This window comes from Dama dama, chromosome 22 (assembly GCF_033118175.1).
Source record: "Dama dama isolate Ldn47 chromosome 22, ASM3311817v1, whole genome shotgun sequence".
Lineage (NCBI taxonomy): Eukaryota > Metazoa > Chordata > Mammalia > Artiodactyla > Cervidae > Dama > Dama dama.
Window position 1 is genome coordinate 34,310,509 of NC_083702.1, and position 14,771 is coordinate 34,325,279.

Genomic DNA, 14,771 nt, shown 5'->3' on the forward strand with positions numbered 1-14,771 from the left:
TGTTTTTTAATTGAGTTATATGAGTTGTTCTTATTCTCCCGTTTAAGTCTGTGTATCTGACATTTTTCTGTCCCTTAGTACCCCATCCTATTGAGTAGTTAAGGAAAGAAAAAGGAAATGAATCTGTTTTGCTATTACTTAGCAGTTCTTGTAAAGTTTTAATAAAGGAAGTTGAACTTGGAAGCTTACAGGATGTCTGGTTATTAGTAATTTCCCTTCTATCTGGTATTGATTTCACCAAGAAGGCGGAAGGAACCAACATTAGTTGTGTACCAGGTACACAACTGTAGGAAAACATTTCTACATACATATTGCTAATTTTGTCTACAACTTTGAATGGTATTCTCTGCTTCTGCCATCAAGGCAACTGAAATTCAGAGAGGTTACATAACTTAACCAGGATCACTCAACTAGTAAGTAGCAAACCTGGGCTGCAAATTCAGGTTTGTCAAGCTTCAAAGATTAACCGCTTCTTACAACTCCTCTTATACAACATTTAATTTAGACATTTCAATCATGATAATTACTCATAGTTACCTTGAAAGTAGTTTTTTGGCTGAGAAACAAACGTGCTTCCTTATGTATCAAAAAGGAGCTCCTAATCCATTCTTATTAGAATATGTGACCAAGTTATTTTGTCTTTTTATTTATTTATTTCCCATCAGGTGTTGGTTGTGTTATGTGGGATCTTTCATTGCGGCAAGCGGCCTTCTCTCTGATGGTGGCATGTGGACTCAGTAATTGCAATAGGTGGGCTTAGCTGCCCCATGGCATATGGGATCTTAGTTCCCCGACCAGGGATGGAACCTGCGTCCCCTGCATTGGGAAGCAGATTCTTAATCACAGGACTAGCAGGGAAGTCCCAGTTATTTTGTCTTGACACCCATGAAGAAATAGGAGCTAACAGCAATCACAGGTCAAATGCTCCTGGGGAAATATAGAGATTCCCTGAAGGATTTTCTGCTGCCTCTAAGCCATTTCTTCCATGGGCTCCAGGAACTAGTCTGTCAGATGCACACTGTGGCTGTTCTCAACTATTTCCACCAATTCCCTTTCCGTCTGCTTCACTGAAGAATCCCTGCAGCCTGTTCACTCCTTCATGCCTGTCCTCTGAGCAGATCCCCACCCCCTACCCTGTCATGGCCTCCCACACCCATCTCTTAAACAAATACAATGCTCTCCTTAGACAGTGCTTGTCAAAGCATTCTCATTAATAAGAATTAAAATTAAATATGAGATTAAAATTACAAAGCATATAATCCATGTTTATCCCAGTGATCCATAAATCACTGTGTTTCCTTAACTCTTCAGCTTCAAACTTTCAGAATTTCATCACTCTTGAGGGCCTTCAAAGCAAGCAACTTGCCCTGGTATTCAGGCTTTTCTCTAATCTGGCTGCAGTCTTAACTTTCCACCCTTTCCTCATCCCTGCCTTATAGTTGTCCCTAAATGTCAGCCAAGTCACTTGGTCTGCGTTGTCGGAATATATCACACAAAGTTGTTTATGCTGTTTTCTCTGCCCCAAACATTTACAATTCTCCATTTATCAAATTCCATGTGTCTGTCAAGGCCCATTCCAAAAACTTTTCTTGTGATAGTGAGAAATATTTGCAGTCAAGCATCTCTAGTCCTTTATCATCTTCTTTTTTTAAAAGATTTTTTTAATGTGGAAAATTTTTAAAGTCTTTATTGAATTTTGTTATTTTGTCCCAGTATTGCTTCTGTTTTATGTTTTGGGTTTTTTTGTTTGGTCCCGAGGCATGTGAGCTCTTAGCTCTCCAACACCCTGCACTGGACTGCCCAAGGAAGACCTCTTTAGTCCTTCTTGAGATCGAAATCAGTATGAATTAGAAGTTGAGAGATGAGGGTTTTCCCTGGTTCTCCCTCTCTGCAATTGTGGGAAAGTCTTGTCATTCAGACCTCAGTTTCTTTGTTTCTCAACCATCCCACTTGGGAAAAAATAAGTTCACCCTTTTCTTTTAGACCCCAGTAACTGTGCACCTCTGGAGAAGGCAATGGCAACCCACTCCAGTACTCTTGCCTGGAAAAACCCATGGACGGAGGAGCCTGGTGGGCTGCAGTCCATGGGGTCACTAAGAGTCAGACACGACTGAGCGACTTCACTTTCACTTTTCACTTTCATGCACTGGAGAAGGAAATGGCAACCCACTCAATTGTTCTTGCCTGGAGAATCCCAGGGACGGGGGAGCCTGGTGGGCTGCTGGCTATGGGGTTGCACAGAGTTGGACACGACTGAAGCGACTTAGCAGCAGCAGCAGCAGCTATCCTATTAATATTTGGTGAATGCCTGTTTCCTTCTTTATTCTTGTATGCCCTATACGGTCTATTTAAAACACTGAGAGTGAACACCCAGTGAACTTGTTGAACTGACAGTCTTGCCCTATTGCTTTCTGACTGGGGTTCCTGGGAACTGGAGATTTATTTTTTATTCCTCTCCTGTATTCATAGAGATAGCTATATTCTAGCCTCTTTTGCAGAAAGCATAGCATGAGATAATAGTGAGCATCAGTATTCATAGGAGGATTTTTGGGTGAGCAGAGGACTCTAGCAAGCTTAACATCTCAAGAAGAACATCTCTTAGTAAAATAATTTGGGGTCCAGTTTGGGACATTCTTGGGAAGAACAGAGCTACTTTACCAACTCAGTGAAATCTATTTATTTGGAATATTTTAAAGAGGAAGAAAAAGAAATAAATTATTTCCAGTCCTTGTCTTTTAGAGACTCAGACTAAAATATTTATGAGAGAAATTTTTACAGTACCTGAGTCATACTTCAAAACAATGCTAGGGTAGTTTTAGTGGGTGACAGTGTCGATGAAACAAGATGGACCACAGGTTGATAATTGTTGAATCTGCAAAATAGGTACACAAGGGTGGTGTTCTATTCTGTCTACTTTCGTATTTATTTGAAATATTCCCCAGATGACTTAGAATTTTTAGCCACATAGCATAGGTTTTGGAATTAAGCAGGTGTGGTTTTAAACTGGCTCTGTTACTTATTATCTGTGTGACCTTGGACAAATGTCTCAACCTCTTTCAGTTTGCTTGTATCCCTTGTGAAATAGAGATATTATTTTGCAGAGTTCTTCTGAGAATTCAGATACGTACACATACATATATTATGCATATACACACACATATATATATATCTGCACATACATATACATATATTATGCATATACACATACCTATATATATCTGCAACTGTTCAGTTCTGGTCTAACCAGTCCATGGAAACAAACCAGGTTTGTTTAGAGAAACAAACTGTTCATATTTAGAGAAAAGGCAAATCTCAGTGCTCTGTCTCCTCACTTGCTGATGCATAGGAAGCTCTTTTTGTTTCATGAAGTCAACATGAAACAAAAGAACATTTGCTTTTCCAAGAATCTATGTTGATGCCTCAGCTTCCTTGGTGGCTCATACGGTAAAGAATCGGCCTGCAATACAGGAGACCCTGGTTTGGTCCCTGGGTCAGGAAGATCTCCTGGAGAAGGAAAGGACAACCCACTCCAGTATTCTTGTCTGGAGAATTTCATGGACAGAGGAGCCTGGTGGACTGCAGTCCAAGGGGTTGCAAAGAGTCGTACATGACTGAGCAACTAACCCTTTCATACTGATGCCTACCAGTATATCCCAGTGTCCTTCTGACCTCACCAACCAGTGGGTCCCAGGGAAAGGCACTTCACCTCCTGAGAGATTGTTGGAGAAGGCAGGTGGTTTCACCACTCCCATCTCTGCAGTCCTTTCTGTTTGCTGTCCTCACTGGCCACAGGCCCTGCCTGCTCTACTGCTGACCTCCTCAGAACACTGTGTCTGGACTTCTGGTAATCTCCTCACCCTGGTCAGTGGGGAGAAGTCTCTCCCTTCTTGTTCCAGCACTTTAAGGATCCTACTGTAGTGTTGGGTGGACTGCTTGTGACTTAGTCATTGAAATTGTCCTCTGCTTTTCAAGACAAATAGATAATCCAGCAGTGCTGCATGATAGTACAGTCTCCCACTGAATTGATTCTTGCTGCTCTCTTCCATAACTAGATCTAGCAGTTTTATTAGGTCCAACTTTCTCCATTCTTCCTCACTCCTGGCAATTTCTATTTCTTTCAGGCCTAGGTTGTCTCTCCTTATAATCTATCTTTCTTTCCTTATTCTCTGCTCCCACCACTGAGTCTGAATAGCAACCAAAGGATTTCTGGGCCTTTGCAAAACTGCATTCATGATTAGGTACCTGTGTGTGTCCCCAAACACTCCAAGAATTAAGATGCTTCATGAAAATCCTGGGACATCCCTGGTGGTCCAGTGGTTAAGACTCCACCTTACTACTTCAGGGGGTTGCAGGTTCAATCCCTGGTCAGGAAACTAAGATCCTGCATGCCACGTTGTATGACCAGAAAAATTTGGGGGGGAGCTTCCCAGGTGGTGCTAGTGGTAAAAAACCAGTCCATCAATGTAGGAGATGTAAGAGATGAGGGTTCGATCCCTGGGTTGGGAAGATCCCCTGGAGGAGGCATGGCAACTCACTCCAGTATTCTTGCCTGGAGAATCCCATTGACAGAAGAGCCTGGTGGGCTACAGTCCATGGGGTCAAAAAGAGTCAAACATGACTGAAGAGACTTAGCACCATGAAAATTCTATGACAGTGAAACTGATTCTCCCCTCTACCTACCTGAGTCTTAGATTTTACCTCAACAAGACTCTTTATAACATATTAAAGTACCTGGTTCATAGTAAACACTCAGGATAGCAACTGTAACTATCACCCAAAATCAGGATTATCAATAGCATGAAGCTCAGAGGATATAGGTTAAAGGATATGAAGATGAATTTTTGTTTTCCATTTTACTGTTAAACAAAAAAAATTATACAGTAGATATTAAGTGTTTTGCTATCCCTTTGAGGTCTCCTTCATGTAATTACATGTTTTTGCCTCAGATGTACTATCACTAGAAAAGGGTGATTTATGAGGCAAAGTACAGAATCCATTGAAAAGTATCTCAGATTTTCTGGCCATTGTCTGTCCTGTTCTCTCAAGCTGTGTGTGGGTGCAGCTTTAATAACCTTGGAGAATAAATAACATTGCCAGTTGCAAAATTGGAACGTGTAGAAGTTGGCTGATAACTATATCACAGATGAACCTCAAAGTGGTGGGTGTGTCCTGTAGGTCTGAAGGTGTGGTGTCCTTTTAGTTAGAAACTGGAAAAAAAAAAAAAAACTTGTGAAGAAATTTAGTTTTATTTAGGTTACAGTGATTATAATCTTTTGACATTCAAGCTTACATTCTTTTCTTTCTAGAAGATTGAAACTTTGACTCCAAGTCAAGGGCGTTTTTTAAAAATTTAGAATGAAATAAGTCTATATAGACTCCTTTTGTTCAGTTTTTTTTTTTCTCAGAAAATGATATTAATTTACTTGAGTAGTGTCAACTGTCTAAAATGGATCTAAAAGTAAAAGTTACATTGGTAACATGAATGTTTCTTAGTGGAAGGGTTTTTTGATCATAAAAATCTATGGGTAAAATAGCGTTTCGTCTAAAAGAGTAACCCGGGAAGATTATCTCGGCCTATTAATTGCCCTTACTGACACTGATAGCGCTTCCCTGGTGGCTCAGATGGTAAAGAAGCTGCCTGCAATGAAGGAGACTGGAGTTTGATCCCTGGGTTGGGAAGATCCCTGGAGAAGGGAATGGCTTGCCCCTCCGGTGCTCTTGCCTGGAGAATTCCATGGACAGAGGAGCCTGGTGGGCTATAGTCCATGGAGTGGCAAAGAGTCGGACATGATTGAGCAACTAGCACTTTCACTTCACTTTCAACATCTTAGAAGCTATTTCTTCATATTTTCTAACTGAATATTGAAATAATGCTGCTGTGTGTGTGTGAGAAAGCTGAAGTGAGAGGGGGAATGTGTGTGTGTGTGTGTGCCTTGTATTTGCTGACCCAGCCCGTGGGAGAATATCTCGCTTTGTTCCGTGAGTACGTTGGCTACCCCACCCTTACCCTACATTAGACTTTTACTGTCAAAAGCAAATGGGCTGCACCACAGATTTTCATGTAAATGTTATGCAGGTTCCTATTTGAATGGCTTGAACAGGAAGAACATGCTTCCTGCTCTAGGCTGTCAGCATGTGTTAGACTCATTGATGTGAGCCAATCTTGTGCTGTAAGTAAGTCTCTCTCTTCTGAACTTTCTCTTTCTTGCATTTAGTCAGTTTCTTGATTTTCCTTGGTTTTAAGATATATCCAGTAAATTATCTTTTTTTATAATCTAGCTAGATCCTGCAGTTATGTGTGTTAGATTCTCCTGTGGGCTCAGGAAATTGGTTTGAATAGGGGCGCCTTTTGAAACTGGAAGAAAAGAGCATAATTGTAGAAAGTGTTTGCTGAGTTACTTTTCACCCCCCCAGTTCACACACACAGACACCCTGAGGGGCTATATCTCCAACTTGCATTAACTATAACTCTACATTTGGAAAAATAAAAATCTCCTTCTTCTGTCTGGCTCTTCTTCTAAGGAGGAAAAAAATGTTAGCTGAATATATGAAAATCTAGGATTGAGGTATGTTGTGTATTAGGTGGTCTTTTTGATCAGTGAGATTTATAATGATTCATGAATGGGACTAATATCCAGTAATATCCATTATCTTTGCAACAGAACAATGTAGTAATGTATGGCTACTAAATATATAATGTTTATCCAAAATCACAGAATTGTTACTTACTTAATCAATAAATATTTTATGTTTACCAAACAGTTTCACTTCTAAAAATTAGGATGAAAGAAGGGCTTTACACAGAGCATTGTGACAGATGAGACTCATTTTTAATATAATGTATTTTTGCTGTACTTATTAGTTTGATTTTAAATAATAGAATTTTTAGAAAAAAATTATAGAAATAATGTTTTCTCTTTCCTTTAATACTGGAAATCAGTTTAGTTCAATAGAAAATAGCTGCATTCTCTTTCACATCTCTTAAATTCAAATATAAGGTTTCATGTCTGATTGGTATAAAAAGGAATTTTTTCTGATAAAATTAGGTTTTTAGTTAGTGCAGTGTAATTATTGCATATATTGTTATTATTTATAACAGTAATAAGTGCTATTTCAAGTCACATATAATAATAGATTTCTATGTTATGAAGTGTTAAATGGGCCTGATTTTTTTTATTATTATTAAGGACTCAATGCTCATTGATTTTTATGGAGGACACTCAATGAAACTGAAGAATGTTTAATTTTTTCCTATTTTACAGCTTCATTTTTTTACATATGTATTGGTAGATAGCTAAATAAGCATGTAATAATTACTAGTACAATATATTTAAATATCTCAAGGGCAGAGTCAATATCATTTAACTACCAATGGTGTATAAGATATAATTTCTCTTCAAACTTTAATGCACATATTTTCCCTCTCTGTTCTGTGCATACTGTCCTCTATGCAATGCTGCTTATAATTTATGAAGTATTTGTTCTGCATATTTGTCTTTTTGACTGGCCCATGAGCTCCTCTGGGACAAGGACTGTTTCTGGTCTCTCTCAGGCTTTTGGTTTTGTGCCAGAAACAACGAAAGGCTGTTTCTGGCAACAAACTAGGCCTTTGTTGAAAGTTGTTGAATTAAACTGGTGCCACAAGGGACTTCAGTCACATATAGTCTGACACAAAGATGTTTAAAGCAGGGATAAAATGAAATAAAAGAGAAGATTGCCCAACATTTACATGTAAAAGTTGTTGTTATTATTGTTCAGTTACTAAACTGTGTCCCAGTCTTTGCGACCCCATGGACTGCCGCATGCCAGGCTTCCCTGTCCTTTACTATCTCCTGGAGTTTGTCCAAACTCATGTCCATTGAGTCAGTGATGTGATTCAACCATCTCATCCTCTGTCGCCTCCTTCTCCTCCTGCCTTCAGTCTTTCCCAGTGTCAGGTGTAAATTCTTGCTGTGCAGGTTTGATTGTGGACTTTTCTTAACATTTGAGGTGAACATTTTGAAAGTTTATATTCAAATCATTAATCAGTCAAAGACAATCAATGGAAAGTCTTTGCCTCTCCAATAGCCTTAGGGTGTTTCAGAGACAGTTCTGTTTACAATGAAGAGGACACTATATTTAGTCTGATTGTTCAGACAGTTTAGAGGCTGGCACTGCCATTCTGCATGCTCCTGGGAAATTACTTTATTCATTGGCTTTACTTTCCTCACCTGAAATAAGTAAATCTTTTTTTCCCACTAAAATCTATTGCATAAGGTTGTGGAGTGAATTAACGGAGATGGTATATAAAAGGGCTTAATAAATTGTAGTGTGCTGTACAGATGTAAGCTGTTGTTTTTTGTATTGGATAACTATATATTCAGCAAACTCTTGCTAAACCTTTACCTTTCTGTGAAGTCAATCTTATCTTGGATAGATTCTCAATATGGTATATGATATACAGCAGCCCTCTATTGAAACCTATTGTATGTTGTGACACCTAATCAGAAATTCTGTGTTTGATTATGGAAATTTAAATATCTTTATTTTTGCATTGTCTGTGCAGATTTTGGATATGTCCAAGTGATTTCATTTTTAATTTATTAAATTCTTATTTTCCTAAATAAATCAAATAATAATAAATATATCTATTAGTAAAACTTTTTATTAAAGAGGAACCTGTGTTCCCACTGTATTTTTTGAAAGAGAATAAGTGAATGTAGGGCTTCCCAGGTAGCTCAGTGGTAAAGCATCTGCCTGTCAAGCAGAACATGTGGGCTTGATCCCTGGGTTGGGAACATCCCCTGGAGAAGGAAATGGTTACCCACTCCAGTATTCTTGTCTGGGAAATCCCGAGGACAGAGGAGCCTGGTGGGATACAGTCCATGGGGTTGCAAAGAGTTGGACATGACTTAGCGACTAATTACCCGCAAAAAGTGAATCTATATTCCCACTGCTTTTTATTGGAAAGAGAATGAGTAAACCTAATCTAAAGTTCCCTCCAAACTAAGAACTCAATGGAGATTACGAAGCTCAATTGAGACTTTCAAATACTTGCCCTGGGAGACTGGGACCACAATTTTTTTGGGGGGTGGGGGGGGAACCACGATTTTGTTAAAGCTCTTTTTGAGCCCCAAGTAAGAGGAGCTGACATAGATGTAATCCCTCAGAACTTTGAGACTTGGATAAACTTTAAATGTATTATGGATCTAGCTAGAAAATTGAGAACCATTTTTAAATCAACAGGTCAAGAATTTTAGGTTGAGTAATAGTTCCATAAATAGAAATGTTGTTTCATGCCCACCTAGTTCTATTTAAAGAAAACTTAAGTTCATGATAGAAACTCTGTCTGCCCTTTAAGATTAAAATTTGTTTTGCGCAAGAATTTATATTCTTTGAATATTGGACTTGTAAGTATAGTTAAAATTGGACTTTTTTTTTGAAAGTACAGCTTTGAGTAAGTATGTATATCCATCTGCCCTATAGCATCACATTCCCATATCCTCTCCAAAAGAGCAAAGCAAATATGGGTTCATTTAAAACTGTATGAAAATATTTGCTTAACACAACCTCTCTGGAATGGAAAATGTCAAATTGTTAAACTTATTTCTCTCTCTCTCTCTTTTTTTTTCCTTAAGGAGAATGGTGTTGAATACTTATGTTCTGAGAGCCAGCCCCAATCCAGGTTTGCCTGTTTGTTTCTCTGTGTGAATTTGGATGCATATTCCATAATTTTCTAAGTGAATTCTTTGGACCCAACACTCCAAAAATACTACTTCTACTCTTTTGACAGGGAATATTCGACCCTACCATCTCCTGGTCATACTTCATCCACAGAGAGTACTGTAACGTCAAGTGGTAAGTAGATTAGAAAAGATATAAAAATAAGTCTGTTAATCTTTTATATTGAAAATGGGTAACCAACAAGGACCTACTGAACAGTGCATGGAACTCTGCTCAATGTTTTGTGCCAGCTGGATGGGAGTGAGGTTTTGGGGAGAATGGATACATGTCTATGTATGGCTGAGTTCCTTTGCTGTTCATCTGAAACTATCACAACATGGTTAATTGGCTATACCCCAATGCAAAGTGAAAAGTTTAAAGGAAACAGAAAAAAACTGAGGATATTCTACTAAAGATCCCATAACCAGAAAGCTGTACTCTATTTCAATAAATGGTATATTATTTAAAGCTTCCTTTAAAAAATTAGAATGTTAATATTATAACCATAAGCTTGGATATCTTGTGATCTCCTGAGGTGTATACAAGTGAAAAGGCCATAAGCAAATAATCTTTTGCATAGTATTCATGCTTTAGTTTCTTCCTGTTGATAGATTCTGGATCAGAAATTTTGCATATGGCTTCGGGTGACCTTGACTGTAAACCACTCTGTGAGAAAGAGGAAGATAAAAGATCAGCTTCTGCTATGACAGAGATCCAAGGTAAGCTGTTGAAGGATTCAAGCATAGTTTCCATTCTAAAACATGAAACAAACCTGGAAGCTAGTAGAGTAACTATCATCAGTGGCTGAGTAATATTGTTTCATAAAAGAATTTTGAAGACATAGTCTGAAGAAAAGAACTCTAAGAGGTGACCATGGCCTTCATATATGACAATGTTACCAACTTTTTTCCAACTCTACATTTAGAATAAAACTTACAGTGTATTTTAATGGGTTTTAAATATCTCGTGGCCAAAATTTATTGAACACACCTGAGTCTCGGCTGTGATGCAGTTGTGAAATAACTTACTTAGGAAATTCTCAGAATCCTCATTAGAATTTACTGGGTTAAAAGGATGGACCGGGACTTCTCTGGTGGTCCAGTGATTATGACTCCATGCTTACACTGCAGGGGCCATGGTTCATTCCTGGTGGGGGAATTCAGATCCTGAATGCTATGTAGCGTGGTCAAAATTTTTTTTAAAATAAAATTAAAACTGGATATTAAAAGAAAAAAGGATGGACCAATTAGCGATGGTCCACTCAGGAGGCAGAAATTAACTAAACAATGCATTAGATCCTCCTTTTCTGCCATTTGAGTCTGAAAATAAAGTGGTTATTCTCAACCATTCCCCGTTAGGCATCACTATGGCTGATACTCTTGGGAAACGTAGGCTTCCATTTCTACCTAAAGTGTCAATTAAGGAAAATTCATTGAAAGTTAAATTGGCAATTAAATTTGAGATATAGGTGCTAATTTAAAGGAGCTGTAAAATTGTAGAAATGTAATCCATTCCTTCATTTAACTGAAAAATATCTTTACATTCTATCTCACACCAAAGAAGAAAAATTTTAATTAAAACTACACCAGGATACCATTTTTTACCTATCATGTAGACAAAGATAAAACAGTTTGTTTGCACACTTCTGGTAAGATTGTTGGAAGAAAAAGAATTCTCGTCCACTGCTGCAAGGAATGTAAATTATTATAATTAGCGTGGAGAGGAATTTGCCAATATCTACCCAAAATTTAAATGTGTGTCAGTTCAGTCGCTCAATCGTGTCCAACTCTTTGCAACCCCATGTACTGCAGCACGCCAGGCCTCCCAGTCCATTGCCAACTCCCGCAGTTTGCCCAAACTCATATCCATTGAGTCGGTGATGCCATCCAACCGTCTCATCCTCTGTCACCCCCTTCTCCTCCTGCCTTCAATCTTTCCCAGCATCAGGGTCTTTTCAAATGAGTCACTTCTTCGCATCAGGTGGCCAAAATATTGGAGTTTCAGCATCAACATCAGTCCTTCCAATGAATATTCAGGACTGATTTCCTTTAGGATGAACTGGTTGGATCTCCCTGCAGTCCAAGGACTCTCAAGAGTCTTCTCCAACACCACAGTTCAAAAGCATCAATTCTTCGGCACTCAGCTTTCTTCATAGTCCAACTCTCATCCATACATGACTACTGGAAAAACCATAGGTTTGACTAGACGGAACTTTGTTAGCAAAGTAATGTCTCTGCTTTTTGATATGCTGTCTAGGTTGGTCATAAATGTATGTATCCCATGATAAAATAATTGGTTTCTGGGAATTTATCCTGTAGATCTAAGTACACACATACTATATGACATATATGGAAGTTTATTTACTGCAGCATTGTTTGTAATAACAAATAATGGAAACAAGTTAACTATCAGTAGAAGACTAACATATTTTGGCATGTCCAAGTAATGGAATACTAATATACATTTGTAAAGCATACATAGAAGGGAGCTTTTTTCTTGGAAGAATAGCAAAGAACAATTATTTCTTAGGGAAAAGCACTACAGTACAAAGTATTATGTATTGCATGTAAATATTTGTAAAAAAAATAGAAAAAAGTTTTTGTACATATAATACATGTATAAAATATCTCTACAAAGCTAGACAGAAATTAGCAACATTGCCTGTGAGGCAGGAAACTGGCTTTCTGGTGGACATGATGGGAGAGAAAATTTTCACTGAAAAACATCTTATACTTTTGATTTAAGGACCATATGAATCTACTATCAGTCTTAAAAAATTTTTAAATATAAAATTTCCATAGGGAAAATTTTTGTGTCTTTGAAGATAGTGGTTACCATTTTGTTCTTATTTCCATATAAGTTTTAAAAATTGAGTACATCCTTTAGTTATTCTGTTTTCTTGAAAAGAAAGAAACAAAATCTAACTATAGCTGCTGACCTTTGTGCCTGGGCTGAACTAAATTCAGTACAGTGGGTCATGTGAAGAGGAAAATCATTATCAAGTACATTACAGTACAAACAAATACAGGGAAATTACAAAAAGGAATGGCATAAATTAAAAGTGCATCTCTTTTTCTTGGTTGGATGACATTTTGCTTAGAAAGATACTGTGTTTTGGAAGGATATCATACTTTGTTATCAGCCCTGCATATATAATTTTTAAAAACATGTTTGTCAAGCTGTTAAAAAAAGCTAGCTTCCCTGGTGGCTCAGTGGTAAAGAATCTACCTGCCAGTGCAGGAGATGCAGGTCCTGGATCAGGAAGATCCCCTGGAGAAGGCAATAGCAACTCACTCCAGTATCCTTGCCTGGGACATCACACAGACTGAGGAGACTGGCGGGCTAGAGTCCATGGAGTCGCCAAAGAGTTGGGCATGATTTAGTGACTAAGCAACAACAACTAAGTAATTGTTCATCCTTCTTTCATTCAGTTTCTATAATTACACTAGTAATGTGTTTGATTTAAAAAGCAGCTCAGCCTTAAAAAATAGTTTAAAAACCCTATTATTTGAAGGCCATACAAGTATTTGTATGGCACATTTGTATGGCACCAGTATTTGTATTCACATTTTTAATTTATGCCATTCCCTTTTGTAATTTCCCTGTATTTATTTGTACTTTAATGTACTTGATAATGATTTATACAAGTATTCATTTCTGTTAAGAAATTTTACATGGCTAGGTTCTTTGGGAACACATGTTAAACCCTCTGCCATTTAGGTGTCTGCCCACATTGCCACCCTCACTATTTCTTCCTCTTTTACTTGTAACCCTTCTTGCCCCACAATGTTTGGTGTGTTTCCTCCTTCTTACAGGCAGAAGTCCAGCTCCTGAAAAAATTGAACCCCAAGGCTCTGTGAGTGAAGAAAAAAGCATGTTGATTCAGGTAGTATACACGTTAACAATAAAAGTAATGATATATTACAATGGTAGAACTGTCCCTTTAAGTTTGCAAAGTACTCTTAAAAGCATTATTTCAATTTACCCTTTCAAAATATTATGAGGTTCATAAAATTTAGTTACAGCAATATTTTACAGATGAAGAAGTTGAGGCCAGAGCATCCAGGGTCACACGGTAGAGTCAGAGGTAGGACCTCCTGACTCCACACTGGTTTTTCTTTCATTCATTCTTGCATTTGTTCACTCATTTATCCATTAAAGGTCTACTGGAAACAAGCTAAATATCTATCTCTAAAGTCCTCTTACATAAATTAATAAATTAATAAATAAGGCTAAATAAAAGTGATACCTGTCTTAAAGATATGCTGTAATTAAGGGAAGAAACATACAATTACTCAATAATTAGACTGTGGTTAGACTAACATTGTTTTAGTTCGGTCTATTTGATTATAAGAAACAGAGACTCATGTGACTGTTAATAACCCAGGTTGAGAGAAGGTTGTGACATGTATACATTTGAAGTAATGAGGTAAAAATTTTATGCTAAAGGGAGTGGACTAATTGGATATGTGGTTTGGAATAATTCTTTGTGGTGTAAATTATACCATTATACCTAAAGTGTAGTGTTAGCTAGCAGACATGCCCAAAATGGTTGCCTCTTGTTAAAAAATGGACAGAGGAAAATTCAAATCCTCTAGTCTTTCATAGTAGTCTTTTGAGAAAACATTTTTTTAATTCTCATTTCAAAAAGAAAAAGAAAAATTTAAAAAAATAATGGATTAGAAAATGTAAAAATAAATAAATAAATAAAAAGTAAAAAAAAAAAAAGAAAAGAAAATGTAGTAATGGAAGTAGGGGACTGGTTAGAATGCTATAGGAATAATTCAGGCAAGATATGAAGATAGTATGAACTCAGTGATAATGAAAAAAATGAGACTTATTTGAGAGATATTTAAGGAATAACATTCACAGTACATAGTGACTCATAATCAGGGGCCTGGGAAAAGGTAAATACTTAGGTTTACAGCTTAACCTACAGAATGAGTAGAACAACATGAGAGTCGGAAAGAGTAAGAAGAATTTGTGGGGTAAATTTAATTAATTTGAGATAAGTCAAGTTTCAGGTTGATATGTGATATCATCAACACCCTGTAAGGAGATGTTATAGA

At 37.5% G+C, this 14,771-nt stretch overlaps 1 protein-coding gene across 4 annotated transcripts in view; it reads left to right on the top strand.

The window, feature by feature from the left end:
- Window positions 1-14,771, top strand: part of IRAG2 (inositol 1,4,5-triphosphate receptor associated 2) — a 95,821-nt gene that overhangs the window by 57,114 nt on the left and 23,936 nt on the right. For 3 of the 4 annotated variants that reach the window (XM_061125144.1, XM_061125145.1, XM_061125146.1), the window contains 4 exons: window positions 9,618-9,664; window positions 9,773-9,837; window positions 10,314-10,421; window positions 13,518-13,588. In XM_061125144.1, the coding sequence (XP_060981127.1) occupies window positions 9,618-9,664; window positions 9,773-9,837; window positions 10,314-10,421; window positions 13,518-13,588 (291 nt within the window). Of the gene's footprint in view, window positions 1-6,120; window positions 6,171-9,617; window positions 9,665-9,772; window positions 9,838-10,313; window positions 10,422-13,517; window positions 13,589-14,771 lie in introns of those variants that run through there. The other variant, XM_061125147.1, reaches the window with a different exon arrangement.